This window comes from Drosophila albomicans, chromosome 2R (assembly GCF_009650485.2).
Source record: "Drosophila albomicans strain 15112-1751.03 chromosome 2R, ASM965048v2, whole genome shotgun sequence".
NCBI classification, from domain to species: Eukaryota; Metazoa; Arthropoda; class Insecta; order Diptera; family Drosophilidae; genus Drosophila; species Drosophila albomicans.
The window spans coordinates 2,922,286-2,943,935 of NC_047631.2; the positions used below are offsets into that span (position 1 = coordinate 2,922,286).

General features: G+C 36.5%; 2 protein-coding genes across 2 annotated transcripts; one reads left to right on the plus strand and one right to left on the minus strand.

The window, feature by feature from the left end:
* The first annotated feature begins 1,619 nt into the window (after positions 1 to 1,619).
* Positions 1,620 to 19,024, plus strand: LOC117575039 (tachykinins). The gene is given in 5 exon segments (XM_034259120.2): positions 1,620 to 1,791; positions 17,855 to 18,542; positions 18,696 to 18,825; positions 18,828 to 18,908; positions 19,011 to 19,024. Coding segments are annotated over 4 exon segments (873 nt in total). The 5' UTR covers positions 1,620 to 1,791; positions 17,855 to 17,894.
* LOC117575035 (beta-galactosidase) lies at positions 3,831 to 8,959 on the minus strand. Its single transcript, XM_034259114.2, has 5 exons — positions 8,763 to 8,959; positions 5,826 to 6,058; positions 5,540 to 5,754; positions 5,068 to 5,485; positions 3,831 to 4,996 (listed from the first exon to the last, which is right to left on the minus strand). The coding sequence occupies exons 2-5, from the start codon at positions 6,050 to 6,052 to the stop codon at positions 3,937 to 3,939; spliced, it is 1,920 nt and encodes a 639-aa protein (XP_034115005.1). The 5' UTR covers positions 6,053 to 6,058; positions 8,763 to 8,959; the 3' UTR covers positions 3,831 to 3,936.
* Positions 19,025 to 21,650: the final 2,626 nt, after the last annotated feature.

A 21,650-nucleotide genomic window follows, 5' to 3' on the forward strand; every position in this document is an offset into this window, starting at 1 on the left:
CGCGTAGGCTTTGCGGCAGTTCTGTTTGATTTCAATAATCAAATCAACCAATTGCCTGTCTATTGGCGAAAGCGTTGCGCAATTTTATTTTAATTAAATGCTAATTATGTTTGTCATGGCCTGCGTAAATATTTAATAGGGTGCTTAAAAGACCGAAGGGGTTTAGTTTCGGAATGATGCGTTGAATGTTGTTAATTCCAACTGCGACTATAATAGAACACAATCTGTGTATTTCACGGAATCGCATAGCGTATCTTGGGCAATTTAAATGCAAATTGCAGTTCTGCACAATCGAGTTTTATGGCCGCGAAAATCGTCGAATTCAAAGGATGCCAGATTCAAGTATGCGGATGAGCGACAAGCTACCTTACGGAAGCGCCAAACATCTCCATTTTGCTCGTTTAATTTTATTGTCTACAGTGGTCACTAAAGAATCAACAAAAATATCAGGAATGGCATGGGAAGAACTGAAACTGCTCTGATTTTATTAACTGATCATGATATGCTTTTTATTATTTATACTCGTATAAATATTAAAGGTTTGCTTTCAACTATTCTTGTTTGCCACTGCGTTCAGTAATAACCGTATGCCTTTCGGCTAAAGGCAAAGGATGCTCGGATGTGGATGTGGATGTGAATTCGGGGGATGTTGTGCAAGTTCGCGGATGTGTTTGCATATAGTACACTTGGCCTTTATGAGTGGTTTGCCACAGTATATCTTATCTTAGCTTCAAGTTATTCGGTCTATGTCTTGGTGTTGCAGTTCTCAAAGCTGGCCTCGACTCAAGTGCCGAGCAGCGTTTAAATGCAGTCCAAGCGCACGTACATGGAAGATGCCTCTGTTTAAGTTTACTAAGCTGTTACGGATGTAACAATTTGAGGCAGATACTAAAAAATAATAAAAATTACCATAAACGCATGTACTTAGTCGAAAGTGGCAATAAATGTTTGCTGTTCATCGCAATAAAAAGATTTATTAAACAAATGAAAATAATGTAAATACATAATGGTAAATGTAAACAGGCATTTTGTATTCAAGTAAAAAACAAATATGATGAATATTTTTGACGTGAAGAGTTCGCCAGAAAAAGTCGCCAGTTGTAAAATTAATTTAAAAATAAAAGTAACTTTGCCGCAATGCATAATTTTTTCACATAAAGAGTAGCCTCAATTTTTCCCGTTTAATGTTTTATTCACATATGCAAACAGAATTTCCGTTCAATTCAATTGCGCGCCGCGACCTAAAAGTATGCATCCCATATTATTTCGCCTGTTTTTGCAACAAAGTGGCGCCCACATGAAAACATGCCAGCATCTATACACAGCACATACACGCGCATACACTACGCAATCTCACATACTAGTTACCAATACAGGCGCACTTGAATTTCTATTCGCCCAATTGTTGATATGCACGAACACACAGATGGAGAAAGCGAAAGCCGAACAGCCCACGAACTGCCTCGTGATTGTTGTTTCCTGTTCGGCGTGTGTGTGAGTGTGTGTATATGTGTGTGTGTGTGCAAAGCGTAGCGTATCAGAAACGTGTAATTGTGGTTGTACTTGTATTCTTCTTCGCTGGCCGCCTGTCGAGCAGTTATAAAGTCCATTCCCGCTTTGATCTGTCACTCAGTTGTTGCATACTTCTCGGCGTGTTCGTTCGGCGCGCACCACAGAAAATCGAGCTTGAACTCAACAGTTCAGCAAATCTCTCAATTCAATTATTAACCTAAACTATTTTTAATTGAAAGTGCAATATTAATCAACAATAATTTGTATTGTATGCGATTGGTGAGTTGCACAAATGTTAACAGTTTGAAAATATGTTTTGTTTAAGAAGCTGTCCATTCGAAATGAGAGTCATTAAATATACTAAAATTTAGATTTTCAAGCTTCAACAACACATATAATTTTGTGTTTCCTGAAGTTACTTTGCACGAAATTTTAGTGAAACCCATTAAATTATTTTTTGGATGTTTCAAAGCATTTCATTATGAAATGTTTATCACATCGACATAACATAAAAAGTTAAAGTGGGTTCAACATTTTCAAGTCAATAATTAAAGGTGCGAATGGTTATTTTAGTTGTAATTTATTTTAGACAAATTATCTTATTTACTGTTACTGTTAGAGCCAGATCTAACCAAGATTACCCAGGAAAAAACACCATGCTCACATTATGGTATTTATAATGTTGGCGATGATCTTAACGTTAATAATTTTTTTTCAATCGAATTACATATCGATGTCCAAAAGAAGAGTATGCTAATTAAAGCGATTTTAAAAATTGAGTATAGGGTCGAAACAAATAAAATTGAAATAAAACTAAGAGCCATAAAGAAATGTTCATTGTTCATTCAGTATGTGATAGATAGTTTGTAATATTGTTCATTACATTGCTGGCATTTGAGCTCACGCCGGCGGCAAGCTAATAAAAAGCCACATCAATGTAAAGACACACTTCTGGCACGCCTGTCACAACTTAAAGTCACTCGCATCCGGTGCTATGATGTGATGCATGCAGCACGGAGTCTATTATGGGACTCTCGGAACATGACCAAAAAACCAGAGTCGCTGTGTAAACTAAGCATCAGGCGAAGCTTTTAAACTGCCCCAGGGCCTCTACTTGTTTCATGTCAACTTGGACACAGCAACAGAAACAGCAACAACAACAACAACAAGAACAACACGGACAACAAACAGTCACAATTAGTATATAAATACTCGTACATATGTAGCAAGCAGCAGAATGAAATATATTTAAGTATGTACACGGTACACACACCTTCGCCTATACACACATGCATGTGACATGGAAGTACTCGAGTCGCATATGCTCCTAACATAAAAGATGCTTAAAAAAATAAAATAAATGAATGTCCAATAGTAAACGAGAATATGTGATGGACTGTGCGGATTTGAGCGCGTCCTAATTAACCTAAACATCAAGGGCAACAATAATTGTTCTTAAAGGGCTCATTGCAGAGGCAATATGATCAAATTGGGAGTTGTTACGGTACGAGCAAATACTCTTGATTTATTTTACACACCTCTTTAGGGTCCTCTTGGTTGAAACTGAACTCATTTCTTCAATTTCTACAAAAGATAATATATTTTAATTCAATTTACTAAAATATAATTTTAGAAACCCAAAACACATATTTTGAGACTAACGTCTCGATTTAAAATATTGAAATGTTCACAAAAAGACTCTTCCACCATATTAAGTAACTTTGTGAGTTTCCAGGCGTCTGTATAATCGGTAGAATTTTTTAAACAAATTCTAAAATAAAAGCACATTTTTCTGCATTGGTTCAATAAAATCTTACAGACAAATTAGTTTATTATGCTACATATTACATTAATATTGCTTCCTACATTCACCAAAGGGGATAGCTTTGATAAAAAAATGTATGTTTTATTTGCGCTGCATTTAAGGAGTACATCATTATATATTCATTTGACATGACTTAAAAGTCCTAAAAGTATGTGTGTGTGTGTGGTGTCAAGACATACAAACATACGGGAGTGAACATACTTACATATTAAAAGTTGGGCCCTAAAACCAACGAGCCAAGACGTTGACTTTGGACTTTTACTGATTTCAGTTCATCAGCGTTTGAGCTGTTGTGTGGACTTCAATCATTTGGGATTAATTTGGCAAAAGGAGTCACGGCACGGCACGGCACGGTACGGTACAGCATGGCAAAGCATTCCGTGACAGGCCATGACACGGTACACGCACAAAGGTCACATGTGTGCCCCATGCCACACATGTTTTTGCTGCTGCCGCTGTAATGAGTCTTTTGGCGACAAGTTTACAAAAGAAATGAAGACGCTGTCACCATACTTTAATGCCTCACAAAATACTTAATCCAGTAAACATTTACATGATGCACAACGCACTCACTAATTCTAGTCTAAGCTAAGCTAATGTTAAGATCTGCCATTCAGGATGGGCGTATCGCGAAACTGCAGTTCCATTGAGGTGGGTGCCATTTGATACTCCACCAGAACGATTTGGTTAGCACCCATCTTAAGCACTGGAGCAGGCACGTAGAGGGTTACCTGGGGTCCCACAAGTGGCCAGTATCGTCCCAGATTCTCGCCGTTTATGAACACGATACCTTTTCCCCAGCCTGTCGTGTCCAAATAAGTGTCAGCCAGCTGATCGCTGTTGTTGATGTTCAGTACACCATGGTAGACGCCAGGGCCGGATCGGAGCAATAATTGTGGTTTCTTAAGGTCCTGGAAGCCAAAGTGTGCCGACTCAGTTGACTCAAGAATTAACTGCTCCAGACTTTCGTATGACTCCAACGGATACTTGGTCATATTCCAGTTGCTCAGCACCTGTTTGTCCAATCGTACATCCTTTGTCAGACCCTTGAAGTCATTCAATTGGCGTCCATAGTTCAAGCGACCCTGATTCTCCACAAGTATTTGCAAAAGTCTGCCGGAGCTTGCGCTCAGCGGCATTTCATAGATAGGCGTCTCTCTGGCGAGTATGCCCACGATATCATTGTCCACAAAGACATATGCCCGATCAGCGAGTCCGGTCACATACAAGACGCTCGGATCCCGTTGGAAGTGGGCCGGTAACCAGGTTTCATACAACACCAGTCCGGAGTTCTGTTCCAATGCCTCAAAGGTCATTGGTTTGTTGGAGCGCACCACACCCGTTGCCAGCTTTTGTCGCCCCTCGCTGGAGAACAGAGTACAGCAGCTAGTCAATCGAACAGATCCATAAGCGCGCTTTGCCACCGGATCTGGCACTGGGACATCTGGCAAAGGCAAATACCTGCCAATGATGCGGCGTAGAGCCCAATACTTGGGCGTGGGATCGCCCGCCTCTGTCATGGGTGCATCGTAGTCGTAGCTGGTTATGTCTGCGATGTAGTTGCCCGGACCATTCTCATTAGCCCCCGCCGTAAAGCCAAAGTTGGTGCCGCCATAAAACATGTAGAAATTGACGCTTGCTCCGCTATTCAGCATGTCACTGAAAGAGGTTGAAATAAGTTTAACTTAAAACTTATGACTGAGTTTGGCACTAGCATTTGCAACACCTACATAAATGTTCCAGTTATTGAATTCGTGCTAACATTGGCCATCGGTTCGGTCCAGTGGGTCAGCCAGCCAGGATAGTACTCTGCATTCACAAGCGGACCTTTCGGCTCGTAGCGACGCAATTTGGCCCAAATACTCTTAAGATCGCGTGTGGCACCAAAGTCCATTGTGGCCAGAACACCTTGAATCTTGCCGCAACGCAGCACTGTTGGTCCATCATTGGTAAACAAGACAGCGTTGTCCTTCACATAGCTCTGTGTCTCGTCGCGCAACCAGTTGCGATAGTTGAGATCGCAGGCAAAGAACGAGCCGTATTCGTTCTCGACCTGAACCATGATAATGGGTCCGCCATTGCCATATAGATATGGCACCATTCGGGTCATCAGCTGGTTGTACCAGATGCGAACTTCGCTCAGATAGTCTGCAAAGAGATAGTTAGTTTATGTTCCACTGGATTAACGTAGTCCTCACTTACTAGTATCGGCTGTGCGCAATTGAATGCCTGGGAACTTGGTGAGAAGCCAATAGGGAAAACCGCCCATGTCTCGCTCGGCACATATGTAGGGACCCGGGCGTAGTATCACCAGCAGATCCTCGCTCACCGCCAGACGGATGAAGCGCTCCAGATCTGCAATGCCATCCCAAACGTAGACACCGTCTCGTGGATTATGCAGCGACCATTCAACGTATCTGCATTATGTACGATTAAATCAAATCAAATAACGTTCGAAGGGGGCGTCCCTCTGAGTAATATTACATACGTGGTGACAGCATTTAAGCCGGCGGCACGCATTGTTCGCAAATGTCGTGACCAGGTGTCTGGATGTGCGCGAAAGTAGTGAAAGGAACCAGATATAAAGCGAAAAGGTAGTCCATCCTTTAGGAACTGATCATTATCATAATCCACCTCAAACGTCCGACTAGACGTAACGATATTTACAAGCGAAAGCAGCGAAAAGAGTGCCGTAAAACTTAGCTTTAAGTTCATGATGTCCTGAAACAAAAAATATGAGTATTCATATATATCTCTGTTTAGAAAGAGAATAATGATTACAAGCTAATCTATATTAATAACAGAAGTTAAAATCAAGTTGACACCCAAACCGATACTCAACAATGTACCATTTGAGTTACGGTTTAATTTGAGTCATATTTAACCCTTTATTATTAATTCAATTACTTGAGTATAAAAGCAAATAAAACAAACAAGTCGATAAGTTGCAATGCAGCCCCTCCACGTAAGTGATTTATATACATGTCATAATACCATTGTTTGGCCTACAATGTAATCGTAAACACTTAGAAATATCCGTGTGCACACTCGGAAATAAAAGTCACTTTATTTCCTGAGTCCGAGTGAATGCAGTGAATGTATTCAGCTACTTCCGTAAATCTCACAGTTAAGATAAGATGGGTTGAGACGAGACCAAATGAGCTACGTTGAGAAGAGATGCCTCAATTTAAGTTCATGGTTCAATTAGTTATTTAGCGTCGTCGTCGTCATAAGTAATGTGTCAACAATGTCGCTTTCCTGACTAAATGAGTGACGGCCTGACAAAAAGTCGGAAAACTGTTAAAATTGCTGTTTGTCTTGCTTATAAAATCGGAAAATTTAATACATCGTCTCGATTGATAAGCTCGATTATGAATTTATGCGGCTTTTGTTTATTTAATAACTTCAATAAGAAAGAAGAATGTGACATTTTCACCAGCACTAATTTTATGCGTACTCATATTTCATATTTATTTGTTAAATATTTATTGTTTGCTTTTGAGCACGGAACATTTCTAGGCAGCTGTTGTTGTTTTAGCTTACAATGCAGTCTACTTTCATCAAGTTGCGGCAATTCTTAGATTAATTTTTATTGCAACATGAGTGAGTACTCACATTGATATTCCCAATTTGGCAGACGATTAGGTACGTGAGCTATGCCTCACTGTAATTGCCACTTGGCTCATATTCGGGACATGGTTCACTGACATTCTATACATTTAAATTGATCTCGTAAATGTACTTAATTTCTTTCATATAATTACTAAGACCACAATAAAAATCAAAGAATTTATATGTAACATATACATAATTTGTGTATATCTTTTCGGAATTTTAATGGGCGCACTAACCAAAAAAACCAAAAAAAAAAAAATAAAGCGAATCGAGTTCTCACTTTCACAAATACGTTCTTGTTTATTATTGACAATCCAACTGAAAATTACGTGCATTATTGCAAGTAAATAAGCTAATCAGCTAGGAATGCAAATATTGGTGATTACAAAATTGGGCTATTGCGTTCACTATATCGCCACAACTATAAACAAGTAAGAAAGCTATATTCGAAAGTGTGCTCGAGAAAACCGATACCCAGTGTCAATAAAACCGACGACTAAGTTCCGTTTTTTGCCATACAAAAACTTCAATAATTTTTATCTAACTAATCTCAACCAAATATGAAAATTACGCGTTGTATTCAACATTCCAAAAAACAAACTTGATCTGAGTGCAGGCAAATTAAACAATTATAGCTTTACTTTATTTCTCTGAGTGATTCATACAGAAGGACAGACAGACAGGCTATATCGTCTCGTCTGATCAAGAATATATATACTTTATGAGGTCCGAGGTGACTTTTGCTGCCGGTTACGTACATTTCCTTAAAGCACAAAGTTATAATACCCTTCCACCTTATGGATAGCGGGTATAAAGAATGAAAACTTTATTCATCTTTCTCTTTCTCGTTGCGTGAGCTCTTTGTGTTTTTACAAATTATTAAACATTAATTGATTTTAAAAACCTAAAATTCACAATTAGAATGAAAATGATTAGACTAGCTACTGATAGTTGTGTCGACAGCTCTTATATCAGAATTCAATCTGATCCGTCTACAAATAGCTGCTGTGTTGTTACCATAAACGTATTAAGTACATTACATTTTGTAAATCCCACCTTCTACTTCCTATACATATACGTACATTTGAGAGTGGTGTTATGGACGGATCTGCTGAAGTGTATCAGAACTAATGCAATGCTTGTGCCTAATTGAGATTAAATTAAATGATCTGTGAACTTCCGTCCGTGAACTTGGGCCAATGTCATAGACCTGTCCAAAATTAATGCAATCACTAAAATGATTTGCCCCTATATGTACATACATATGTATATTCATTTATGTACTCGGACTCCATTACATCACATACAAACATAACATTCATATAAGTATGTACAATATGCCGAAATGAAACGAAACGAAGCTCGTCATTTCCGTGCAGTAAGTGTATGAAGAACCACAATAAATTCTCAGGAACATTTCGAATGTTATTCAGTGTCGGGCAATCGCACAACATGAGACAAGCATTTTAAGTATTTGATCCAATTCAATTATTTTGCATGCCTCAGCACAGTCCCAGTTCCCTGAAGAGTTTTCCCCTACTCTGAACTGGCAGTGAAGAAAGTAATTTGTTGTGTTTTGCTTAAGAAATTCACTTTGTTGCCATTGTCGCTGTTTTTGTTTTTGTTTTCGTTCTTGTTCGTCTTCGTATTGTTGCGAGGTGCTAAAGATCAGCGAAATGTCTATGGAATATCAGCTTAGTAGTAGTCGGTACTTCACGCCGAGGGTTCACGCTGGGTTCGCTTCAAAATTCCATTAATGATAGCAGAGCCTACTTTGCAGTTTAATGGCACACTTATAACAATTGCTCACCTCTCGCTCTAGTTTCCTTTGAATCGCGTCACAGAATGTCCACCAGGATAGCTCTTGTTTATATACTGTATTCTATTGGTAACAGATTGTATTGTGCTCTTCATATGTTGTTTTTCCGCATAAATGCTGGGCACATTTCACGAAGCAAGCCAAGCGTGTGCGTTCTGCCTCGAAGCTAAGCTCTCACTGAACGATCGTTGGCTACGAGCTGTTGATAAATGCAGCTAGAAGTCGAACAGAAGAAACATTTATGTATGTATGTATGATTATATATGGATTATTCGACAGACAACATGTGTCGGTATTCTTGAGTGCTCGTATTTGTGGGCTCGACCTACTTGTTCGCCGAATGCGCTTGCTTACGTTTGTGTGTATGTATGTACATATATTTCTGGACTACATAAATGTGAACATACATAGAGTGAAATGCTACGGTTTGTACTGGATTTTAGAAAAAGTGTATAGAAATATCCTTTGTGTGTGTAAGCGTGTTCGGCATTCAATTTGTATTCGAATGGGAAATATGACGAAAAAAATATATAATATATAATCAATCTCTTTGTGACCGAATCAGCAATCAGATTGTTAAAACTGACGATTCTCAGATAAAAGAACAAATGTAGAAATTCTAATTAAATGCATAATTTTTCTAAAAATACTTCCTTATTTGCATTAATGACGCTAATAACCGTCATTATTCATAATCTCAGTCGTTGTCAGAGTTTCTTGAAAGCTAGCATTGAATGCGTTACGTTTGTAAAAGAAATTAAGAATAATTTGATATTTTATTAGACACATATGCCATCCTGTGTTTATGTAAACACATTTCGATTGACTCAAATGTCTCAGTGATAAGATGGTCGGGTATTCATACAATAACTCCTATGAGTCTGATTGATATGCTAACAAAATTTAAAATAGGCTGCAGCTGCAGGGTAGCCATGAAAAGGCAAGGATATGAAAAAAACAAAACGGACGCGCTTCATATTCTATGCATTAACTGTTGCTCAAATAAATGTTGTATTGGTTTCCCCTCGCCGAGTTGTTGTTGCTGTTGTTGTTGTTGAGGGTGATGACGAGTTGACAATGCAGCCGCAGGCCAAACTGAAACAGGGCGAGATAGACCCGGACCCGGAGCCGGAGCCGGAAAAGCAGATGGGCCAATTGGCCAAAAAGTGACTATTCTATTCTGTGTTGTTTTATTATTAATTTTGTATGTTTGTTATTGCTGCCGATGTCGTCGTCGTTCTTGTATTGCGGGTCACCAGCTGGGCTAATGGGCTTTTATTACCCATACAGTTGCACAGAGATGGACAAGGCACGTTCTAGTCCAAAATGTAAATCTCACTCGGCAGCTTCTCACACAACTTTAATGCTCACACGCCCGATGGCAGTTTAAAATGTCCGCTGGGATGCACAAAGCAAACACACAGAAAGGCGCACACACACTCTGCGCATAGACAATTAGACAGTCCAAACACACACTCACCCACAAGCTCATGTTAACAGCTTAGCTTTAGGCCACACACATATTGCACATACACATTTAAGGACCGTTAAAGTCTGGTCCTATTTCTAAGCTATTGTTCTACCGTCCGTCGGCTGCTCTCTGCTGTCTACGGACTGCTGTCACTTTCATGTCATGATGAGAGGCGCCCGAAGAGACGACAGCGGCGCGCAAACAGGAAGCTTCAAGCTTCACACTTTGCTGCCTGCTAATTTTGCGCCTGAAACTTTTGGTCCTATAATACTTGGGGTTTGAGTGTCCGCCTGCCACAGCAAGACGCTTTGACATTTTCCATTGCATTAGTGTTGGGTTGCTTATTTAAAAACTGCCAGAACAAAGCACTTAAGCTGAGAGCCAGCAAAACCAGAACCAAAAACTACATGCTCGAACAGTGTACAAACTGTTAGTGGTCGGTTTCCTCGCCAACCTGTTGATTGCCACAAATTCAACATCAATTCAATTCAAATGCATACTTTTTTGCATTCAATTCAATTGCCACTTGGCGTCTGCACTTCCTATACACTATCGGTCTCGTTCTCTCTCTCTCTCTCTCTCTCTCTCTCTCTGCCGGCTTCATTCCGTCGCCAGCGACAATCAATTGAATTACTTGTTTCCAGTTTTCTCTGCGCGCATCGTTAGTGCTAAGATACCCTCAAAATTCAAACATCATCCAGGGCACTTACTTGAGAAAGCGTCTTCCACGCTAAGATCAATTCTTGCGGTACTAAGTTGGAACATATTCTCATAGAAGAATAAACTGAAAAGGTATGCAATAGGATGAGATAAAGTTTTAATTTATATTACTATTATGACACTCTTTATGTAGCAAATTCATCATTTTTCCGTTTCATTGTGTAGTTTTCAGGGTATTTTGTAGTCGATTCGTGATGGACGATGGCATCCTCATTTGTTGCTGTTGCCAGTCTTGTGCGCTCTGACACCATTTGCCTAGCTATCTTTGGATATGCATAGATGTCTTCTCGAGAGTGCCTCGGAGGCATTGCCAAAGCATTTGCTTGGCAATTTGACTTAACGAGCCGAAGGGTGTTGACAACTTCTAAGCATAATCAATGGCAATGGCAATCACAAGCAGTTGCATCGTTGCAACAACCCATTTCAACTCCAAGGTGGGTTCGCGTGTGTATGGTTGCTTGTAAATATTTGTTTTAGTGGCTATAAATTATTGTAACAGCCCTTCGTTTTTTATCGCAGTCGTATATGCGCTCTGAAAGCGTTCACTTTGAGGGTTTTCGTTTTACATAAGAGGAGACTCCGTAAGATTGTATATTGTATATTGTATATTAAAAAATATTCAAAAATTCTTGTATGATTTACCCTTATAATTAAATCTCAATTAATAACTAATTGGGTTTATTAATAAAACAGTTTAACAAAGTATAAGGATGTATGTATATGGGACGGAATTTGTCCCGTGTGAGACTCTTTACAGTAAAAATAACATAAACTGAAAAAATTTTAAAAATAAGTGAATGTTATTCTTAAAGCTTTAGATAAGCACTACATTTAGATCTGTTTTACGATAAAATATATAAATTCGATCATTTTTTGGTTTTGTGTACGAATTTGTTAATTTTTGAAATTATCAGAACAGAAAACAAAACAGAAAGAAAATTCGAAAACCATTCTTAGCTCTAATTAAAGTACTTATCTAGAGCTATAAAAATAACCTTATCTTATTTTTAATAAATATTATCATATATTATCAGTGATATAAATAATAGTATAACATTTCTGTTCAACTTATGACAATCTGATCAGACTACTGTAATTCTTATAAATTATCACATCATTAAGCGCCATCTAACGACTTTTTGAGGCCAAGAGAATTACTACTATAAGTCAAGTTATAATAATCTTCTGTTATATTCAGCAACTTTTGTTGTTGCTGTGCTCAATTTGGCCTCAATATGTTTATGCCTATATCCAATGCAATACTGTAATTTAACAAAGAAGTGTAAATGTTTGTTTGAACTTTTATTGTATATTTACATATAAAATATTCAAGCGACTTAAGCTTCCACAAGAAACCCAAACTAGAGGCGTCCCAGTTAATATATAGTGGGATATGATATTTTTATAATAAAATTAATTGTTTAATTTGTTAAATTTGTGTGCGGGACTTATCTGACAATAGTTTTAGAGTCACTAAACTCAGCGCCATCTATCAGGCATCAATTAGAAACACATCCCAAAAGGCAGGCTAATCTTCTCTCCAGCATAAAAAACAACTGTTAATTTTGAAATTTCTTCCAGCGGTAAAATTTGTAAAAGAATTATGATCAATGAAAATAATTGACACATCTGTTTAATAACCGTCTTAACATTCAACTCCATTTTTTTTTGGTTATCCATACGAAGCTCAACTCAAAAAGCAGGCTACATATACTAGACTCTTCTGGCTAACAAAACTAGCATCTGTAATTGATGCTTTTTTCGATAATAGCTGCTCATTTTGCGAAATAATCTTATTCAACAACTTTGTTTATGTTATTTATTTATAGATTTTTTGATGAATTTGATATTTAAAACTATAATAATATTGACTTGATTCATAAATTCTAAATTGTTCAGCTACAAATTTCCAATGACACGTCTGTTTATTTTCGTGAGATCCCTAAAAACAGGCTATACTAATGCTTCGCCTAATGATCTTTAGCAGCACAAAGTATGAAGAAATTCTATTAATGTTATTTAATCCGAGTGTTTTTTGTAGATGTCGTCATTACAGAATTAGTTAACACTGACTAGTTCTAATTTTACTCCTTACAAGATACATAAGATTTAACAGCTCAGATAAATGAGTTCAATAATACCATATGTACCTTGAAATATGATTTCAAGAAGTCTTTCATCCGATCAATATCTGTGAGTGCCTCGAATGCCTAGTTTTAGTTATACATTAAATGCAAAACCGTAAATACTTCAGAATCAGAATCTGTTCAATATTCTGTTAATGTCATGTGTCAAATTTGCTCAACAACTCTATCTGAAAATGTTGTTCATCTTATTAATAGTGTAGCTGTTAACTTAAAACTTAAATAAACTTAAAGCTTAAAACTTGAATATGATACTATAAGAAATTTTGACTTGGTCACATCATATTATTTGATTGATTGATCGATTTTGCTAATAAAATTCGTGTAATACTTGTAAGAAGCGCAGGCCTTAAAATAGTCTACACTTATCATCTGTCCAACATAATTGTGAGCATCCCCGATTTGTTTAACTTTGTTTGCCTTATCCGTAAATTAACCATCGCAGTATACAGCGCCATCTATCGGTTATCCATTGGAAGTGCAACCCTAAAAAAAAAAATACTACACTAATTTTCTCTCCAACATAATCAGCCACTGTTATTAATGTGAACAGCATCATGATTTGGGAAAAATCAAATCAACATACATAATTGTGAATACTATTTAATATTATTTTTGTTGTTGATAACGATAATCAGAATTAACTTTAGAAATTATTAAGAATGTTGCCTTGGTCGCATATTGTTTTTACTTATGCTCTAATGTTGGTGATAACCAAATTATATTTATTTTTATTAGGAGCACTAATTTTCTAACATAACTTTTAAAAATTTAAACGGATGCATTATTTTTTTCTTAGTCTTACCTGAAAATGTTGTTAATCATCTTAATGGTGGGGGTGCTGAGTCAGCACTGCTGACCCTTGTTACTATTAAAACTAGTGACTTATTTCCACCATGTAATCGATTGATATATACTATTTTAATAATCAAATTCGTGTAATTTTTGTCAGCAGCTCAGATATAGAATTTGTTTAACAGTTCTGTTAATACGCAAGTATTATCGAAGAATAGTCTTATGTGTTTAACATTCGAAAGTTCAGAGCCATCTATCGGTTAAAAATTATACGCGCAACGCTTAAAATATATTACATAATTTCTCTCTCCAGCATAATCAGCAGCTATTATCGATGCTGTTGTCGTTAACAGCGGCATGATTGTGGAAATATCTACAACATTGAGAATATTATTTAATGCTACCTTTATTGTTGATTGCGATAAACAGAATATATGAAATTAATTATAAAGAATGTTTATTTGGTCGCATATTATTTTTACTCATCTCCTGTTGGTGATATATTTTTTTTTATTAAGAGAAGAACCCAAAAGATTTAAATAGTCTTTTGTCCTGTATAAACAAAAAGTGTTAAATGTCCTGTTGTTGACAGATGCACAACATTTTTAACAGCCTTATCTGAAAATGTTATTCATCTTGTTAATAATGTGGCTGTTAATAGACCCCAAATTCTTGCAACTCGCGCAAGCTGCGCAGTTATTTAATATGTTTAACAGTTCTATATATGCGCATATATTATCTGAGTTATTTTAACCGTTTATTAACGATCGCAGCATTCAGCGCCATCTATCGACTGTCTGTAAGAACCTCGTATTTATCATCTGTCCAACATAGTTCTAAGCAGCCCAGATATACAATTTGTTTAACGTTCTGAGGATACGTGACCTCGACGAGAGACTTATCCAGCATTTATTCCACCCTAAAATGTAATTTGTTTAACAGTTTTGTAGACCCGTAAGTATTATATGAGAATAGTCTCATCTGTCTATAAACCATCGCAAAATTTAGCGCCATCTGCCGGTTAACCATTATAAGTGCAACCCTTAAGATAAACTTCACTATTTCTCACCCCAGCATAATCAGCAGCTATAATCGACGATGTTGTCGTTAACAGCGGCATGATTGTGGAAAAGTCAAATCTACAATATTCTGAATGTTATTTAATGCTACTTTTTGTTGATAGCGATAATCAGAATATGTAAATTAATTTTAAAGAATGTTTATTCGGTTGTATATTATTTTTACTAATAATGCCTCCTATTGGTGATATTTTTATTACAAGAAGATCCCTAAAAATTTCAATAGTCTTCCGTTCAGCATTATCAAAAAGTGTTAAATGTTCTGTTGTTGACAGATGCACAACATTTTTAACAGCCTTATCTGAAAATGTTATTCATCTTGGGGCGGTTGATAATGGGGCGGTTGATAATGGGGCGGTTGATAATGGGGCGGTTGATAATGGGGCGGTTGATAGCCACCAAATTCTTGTAACTCGCGTAAGCAGCGCAGTTATTTAATTTGTTTAACAGTTATATAGATGCGCTTGCATTATCTGATCGATCGCAGCATTCAACGCCATCTATTGACTGCCTGTAAGAACCGCTCACTTATCTGTCCAACATAATTCTAAGCAGCCCAGATTTACAATTTGTTTACCGTTCTGTAGATGCTAGACCTCGTTTGACAAGAGACTTATCCAGCATTGACAACACCTTGAAATTTTTAGAAATTTTATAAACATTGTGACTATTAAAACTTAAACGTGTTACTATAAAAAATCTTTCATACCATATTATTTGACTAATACATACTATTTTGCTAATCAAATTTATGTAATTATGGTAAGCAGCGGAGATTTATAATTTGTTTAATCTTGAAATATTCTCATCTGTTTATAAACTATCGCAAAATTCAGCGCCATCTGCCAGTTAACTATTAAAATCGCAACCCTTAAGATATACTTCACTATTTCTCTCCATCGATCGGTTATAACCGCAACCCTTAAAATATGCTAAACTTTTTCTCTCCCCAGCATAATCAGCAGCTATTTGTTATACTGTTATCGTTAACAGCGCCATGATTTTAGAAAAAAATTAAATCAACAATATTGTGAGTATTATTTAATACTATAGTTGTCGTTATCATTCTAATGCGTCCTGTTGGAGAAATACAATGCCTACGACTATACAAATCTTTGTCAGGAACTGTTAAATTTTTTACTACTACTACTATATTACTACCAATTACCAATTATATTCGATGGATATATAAAATTTTTCTAATCTAACAGTTTTGTAGATGTTCAAGTATTATCTGAGAATAGTCTTATCCGTATATTAACCAACACAGCATTCAGCGCCATCTATCGATTATCCATTAGAAGTTCAACCCATAAGGTGGACTGCATTTTGTTGTTTTTTGACAACGCCCTTACACGTTTATAATCGGTGCTGCCTTCGCGCAATTTATCGGTTATCCGTAAGTTAAGCAACTTTAAAATATACAAAACATCTAAGGCATGTTATGCTACTCTTCTGTAGAGCACAATTCAATTTGTTGAGAAGTTCTACACAACATTTATGTTGGACTCCGGTAATTTGTACTTCAATATGCCTCTTAAAAGAAAAGTTTCTTATTCACATGTTATTTTCAATTCATACATGCAATTTAATTATTGACTAAGCAGCTCAGGAAAATAAGTGGAATAACATTTCTCTAAGGTGTTATATCTTAAGATGTAGTTTTATCTGTGTTCTTTTCACACTTGTTGTTCAACGCTAAAAAATATTATCCAATTTTTCAAAATTCAACCGGATATTGCGACGAAAAACAAATACAGCGAAATAATGCCAACATATTTAAGCATCAAACGACGCTGTTAGTATTTATCAGTGATAACGGCACGAAGGTTCTTACATTCTCACTACTCTCTGTTAATTTTAGGTGTCGCCTTAACTTATGCTTACTAATATACATACATATTACGACTTATTATAAAAAAATCATGTTATTGAATTAAATTTATTACATTTTTTGTTTTGATTAAAAAATTAATTTGTTTTATTTTAAAATCCTATCACGAACTTAGCAACCATAAAATAAAAAAAAATTAATTTTTTTACTCCTTTTGGTTAGTGCGTCTTTCGGTTAAAATCGTCGGTCCCTTGAAAGTCGCTATAACCGAAGTCTACTTCATATCGATGAAAACTACTAATTCAGAAACGGTTTGACCACTAACCATGGTGCTTCAACTATCTGTTATCCGGGAAAGTCCCGCCCTAAGAGTAGGCTACATTTATTCTCCAAGCATAATCGGCAATTCGAATTTCCCTCTGACAGACATCGTGCATGACGAGTCTGGTAAAATCTCAGTTCCGCATATTAGGCAAAAAGAAGGGACAATGCGCAATGGCATCCTGTGTATACACTTGAAATGACTGATAAACAACCACTGAGTTGTCCAAGCGACAAAAAATAGGCGTTTGGGAAATTAAGCGTTGAGTTAAAAGGGGCGTACAGTAGTCACTCTAGCGTATACCGTCAGGCATATCAAGTCATCCAGTGGACTACTGGACTGTCTGGCAGTCAGGGGCGAGCGAAATACGAAAATTTGAAATCACAAGCTGTTCATGGTATGTGTGTGGCTCCTCACTCCACATACTTCCTCAATATGATAAATTCGGGATTCACTCCAGCAGTAAGAGAACTTCTACCTGTAAGATCTTTACGTCGGTATGGATTTGCCAAAACGATTCGAGGTCGATTAATTCGTCACATTAGTATTCAGATTAGGAACTGTTATATCTGCTCTGATTCTTCACTTAATATACCGTCAACTTATTTACTTAATATATATACATTTTTTAATAATAAAGATTAAATGATACCCAGTAATTAACATGTTTTAATTCCTTTTTAATAAAACTCTCATATTGCCTTATCCACTTTTACAGATTTAAACGCCATCTATCGGTACTCTCGAAAAACTCGGCCATGCATAATCAAAAACTGTTTGTGTTATTCTTGTTGTTAACAGCGGCAGCCGCTGTTAGTAGTGATGTTGATGTGGAAGCAGCATATTCAGATGGTAACACAATCAGCACATCGACGCCTGGCATACATCAGTTGCCAAGAAATTTGGTTAAACGTGCACCGACCTCCAGCTTTATTGGTATGAGAGGTAAAAAAGAACAAGAGGCGGCAACTGATGTGAATTGGTTGGGCCCGGATCCGATAGACTATGGTGAGGACGGTGAAAGCAACTTTTACAATGAGAATGGGCAGAGATTGAAAAAAGCACCAATGGCATTCGTTGGGGTCCGCGGGAAGAAGTTCTCGACTGGCAACAGTCATCTGCGAGACTTAATTCAAAACATGGAGGAGGAACGCATTCGCGAATCATTCCTGCAAGACTTTCTTGAACGTTTGGCGATCGATGGCGGGGATGTGGGGAAACGAGCACCGACGGGCTTTACCGGCATGAGAGGCAAACGACCTACAATGGCTAATGGTGAAGTTTCTGATGATGAGGTCGACGCATTAGAGTTGCTTGAAAAACGCGCTCCAGTCAACTCATTTGTTGGTGTACGCGGAAAAAAGGATGTCTCGCATCAACATTACAAGCGAGCTGCACTATCAGAGGTAAGCAAATCTAATGTAGCCCTGGACCGATTTTAAATTCTATGGGAAAATTCCAAATTCACAATTATAAAAAATACGTGTATTTGTCATTTGTTCATCACAAACACCTCACTTACTATAATTTGAAACATTTATGGAACTAACTGTGGCCAGTTGTGGCGCAAACTCTTTAAAAAGGCTTACGATGTCCGAGGAAAAAAACAACGGTACGCGGATCTTAACAACAAATTTGTGGCTGTGCGCGGAAAGAAGAGTGATCTGATGATTGACGACGACTTGGAGCAAATGTGGTGCACCCTTGGGTCTATCTGATCGGAGAGAAGCGCGCGCCCAACGGCTTTCTTGGCATGAGGGGCAAACGTCCAGGTTTGTTGTCAACTTATCAAACTTTTTCCTCTGTATTTAGTATTAGTATCATTTTGAAATAAACCACGTAATATTTCTTCCTTCTTTCTTTCACAAATGCAGTCATTGAGGAGTAAACACAACTGGTGGCAAAGATAGGCGAGCGCTTTCCTCATTTACATTTGATAGTCGGAAGTTCCTTTTAAACTAGGCAAAATTTGTATAAATGTTTAAATAATCACTGGGCTGGGGATTATTTGAAACTTAATATACACAGCACAACACACAAACTACGTACATTCATCTTTAGACTCTGTATTCTCTGTTATCTAACATAAGCTCTATAGTTTGATGTAATGTTAACGAGAGTAATGTAAATCAAATTGACATCACATTTTGTGGGGCTTAGCTTCATGTAAAACAAAATTAAATTATTTACAAATCTATTTAAATGAAATTAATCAAAATTAAATCTTAATATGTACCTTAAATATATTTCCCGAAAACGTATGTAAGTTTCATTTGTTTTCAATTAATTTTTGGTAAAAATATATAAATGGTATATACTGAATATAAAAGACCTATTATATTTACAGCACAACTAATTTATTATTGTAAATATTGAATGGTAATAAAAAAAAACAAAAATATTATAATAAACAAACAGTTTAAAACTCAATTTAAACTATTTTTGTATTTTATGAAAAAACATAAGAGATATTTAAAAAAAAATATGCTAAAATAACCAGCAAGAAATAAATAATTAAAAAAAAAAAAAATAACTTTAAAGCAGAATCGTATAAGGTTCCATGAATATTACATATTACATAAAGAACAAACTAGACCCCATTTTTAATAAAAGACAAAAATTAAATATCTGAAAATATACCAATTTAATTTATTGGAAAAATACTAAGATCTATATTTGGTATATAGATATACTATTATATTCATAATATTATCATAGAGTACAATATAAAGCATATTATCAACGAAAGAAACTAAGACCCACAGCAGCAGTAGTTTTGGCTGACAATCAGGTATATTTTGTACTCTATGGTATATTTTAATGTAGTATTATATAAATATAGCCAGTGGTATATTTGCAGTATTTTTGCGGCATATTAATTTGATGTATTTTCAGAATAATATCGCACAGTTTTGCTTTTATACGAAAGAGGTAGCGGCTTGATTATATAACTTCTCATCGCTAAATTAAATTTTTAGGTATCATAAAGTAGATACAGGTCATACCATCTCAGCCGTTGATGATCATCATAAATATGTACATACATATACATATGTACATGATGGAGTCGACGATTCCTTCAACCAGCACACAACAAAGTTATATTTACTATGTACCTTAGATAGAGGGTATAAAAACCTCAGCTAACTAAGGTCGAACCATAAGAATAGAGAATAAGCAATGAAATTCGAAGAAAGTCGATCTCTGCTTGAAAACAGATAAATCAGGTAGGCAACCCAAACAATTAATAACAAGCAAGCAAGGAGTGAGCTCGAAAGTTAGATATGTATATACAAAAATTTCCTAGAGGCATGAAGTTATAATGCGTGGCGGGTATTTCACCGTCGAGCACAAACAACTGTACCTTTCATACTTGTTTTTATACCCGCTACCCATAGGGTAGAAGGGTATTATAACTTTCTGCCGACAGGAAATGTATGTAACAGGTAGAAGGAGGCATCTCCGACCCTATAAAGTATATATATTCTTGATCAGCGTCAACAGCCGAGACGATATAGCCATGTCCGTCTGTCCGTCTGTGTGTCTGTGTGTCTGTCCGTCCGTCCGTATGAACACCTAGATCTCAGAGACTATAAGAGATAGAGCTATAATTTTTTTTCGAAAGCATTTGTTATGTTTGCACGCAGATCAAGTTTGTTTCAAATTTTTGCCACGCCCACTTCCGCCCCCGCAAATCAAAAAAATCGAATAACAAGCGTAATTTTTAAACTAGAGTTTCGAATTTTGGTATATGCAATAATTACTGTAGTAGTTATGATTCCTGAAAATTTGGTTGCGATCAGATAAAAATTGTGGAAGGTTTTAAAGAAATACTTTTGTATGGGCAAAAACGCCTACTTACTAGGGGTCTTAGTTGCTTTGGCTGACAATCTGGTATATTGCGCCGTCTATGGTATATTTTAAATGCGGTACTACTCCGATATACCACATATACCAGTTGGTATATTTTTAGTATTTTTGCAATATATTTGGTATATTTTGAGAATAATACCACAAAATATATTGCTTTTATTTAAAATGGGTAGCGGGTATCTCACAGTCGAGTACACTCGACTGTAGCTTTCTTACTTGTTTCTTTGTAGAAAGTTGTTAGGTAGACATTAATCGAAAACTTTTGTGTCAATTAAATAACAACTATTCAACTATATATTTCCGAAAATGGTAAGTTTTATAAAAGATATGGATATATCCATATACTATACATGGGGTATTCAAAATAAATGATTAGTGTATTTTCTATGCCATTTATTAAATTTTATAGTGTGGAATTATTTATCAAATATCACACAAGTAAATATTTATTTACTCGTCTCATATTGTGCTCGACAGTGTAAGTACTTATCACCGTAGCGCACTTTCACAATTCAAACACGATTTTTTCTCTTAAGCTTACACTGAAAGTTCTATTGAGAGAGACTGAGAGCCAAAGCTCAAGCCGGCAATACTCTTGAGTTTTAAAACACATCCGATCGCAGCTTATAAATAAGAGAAGT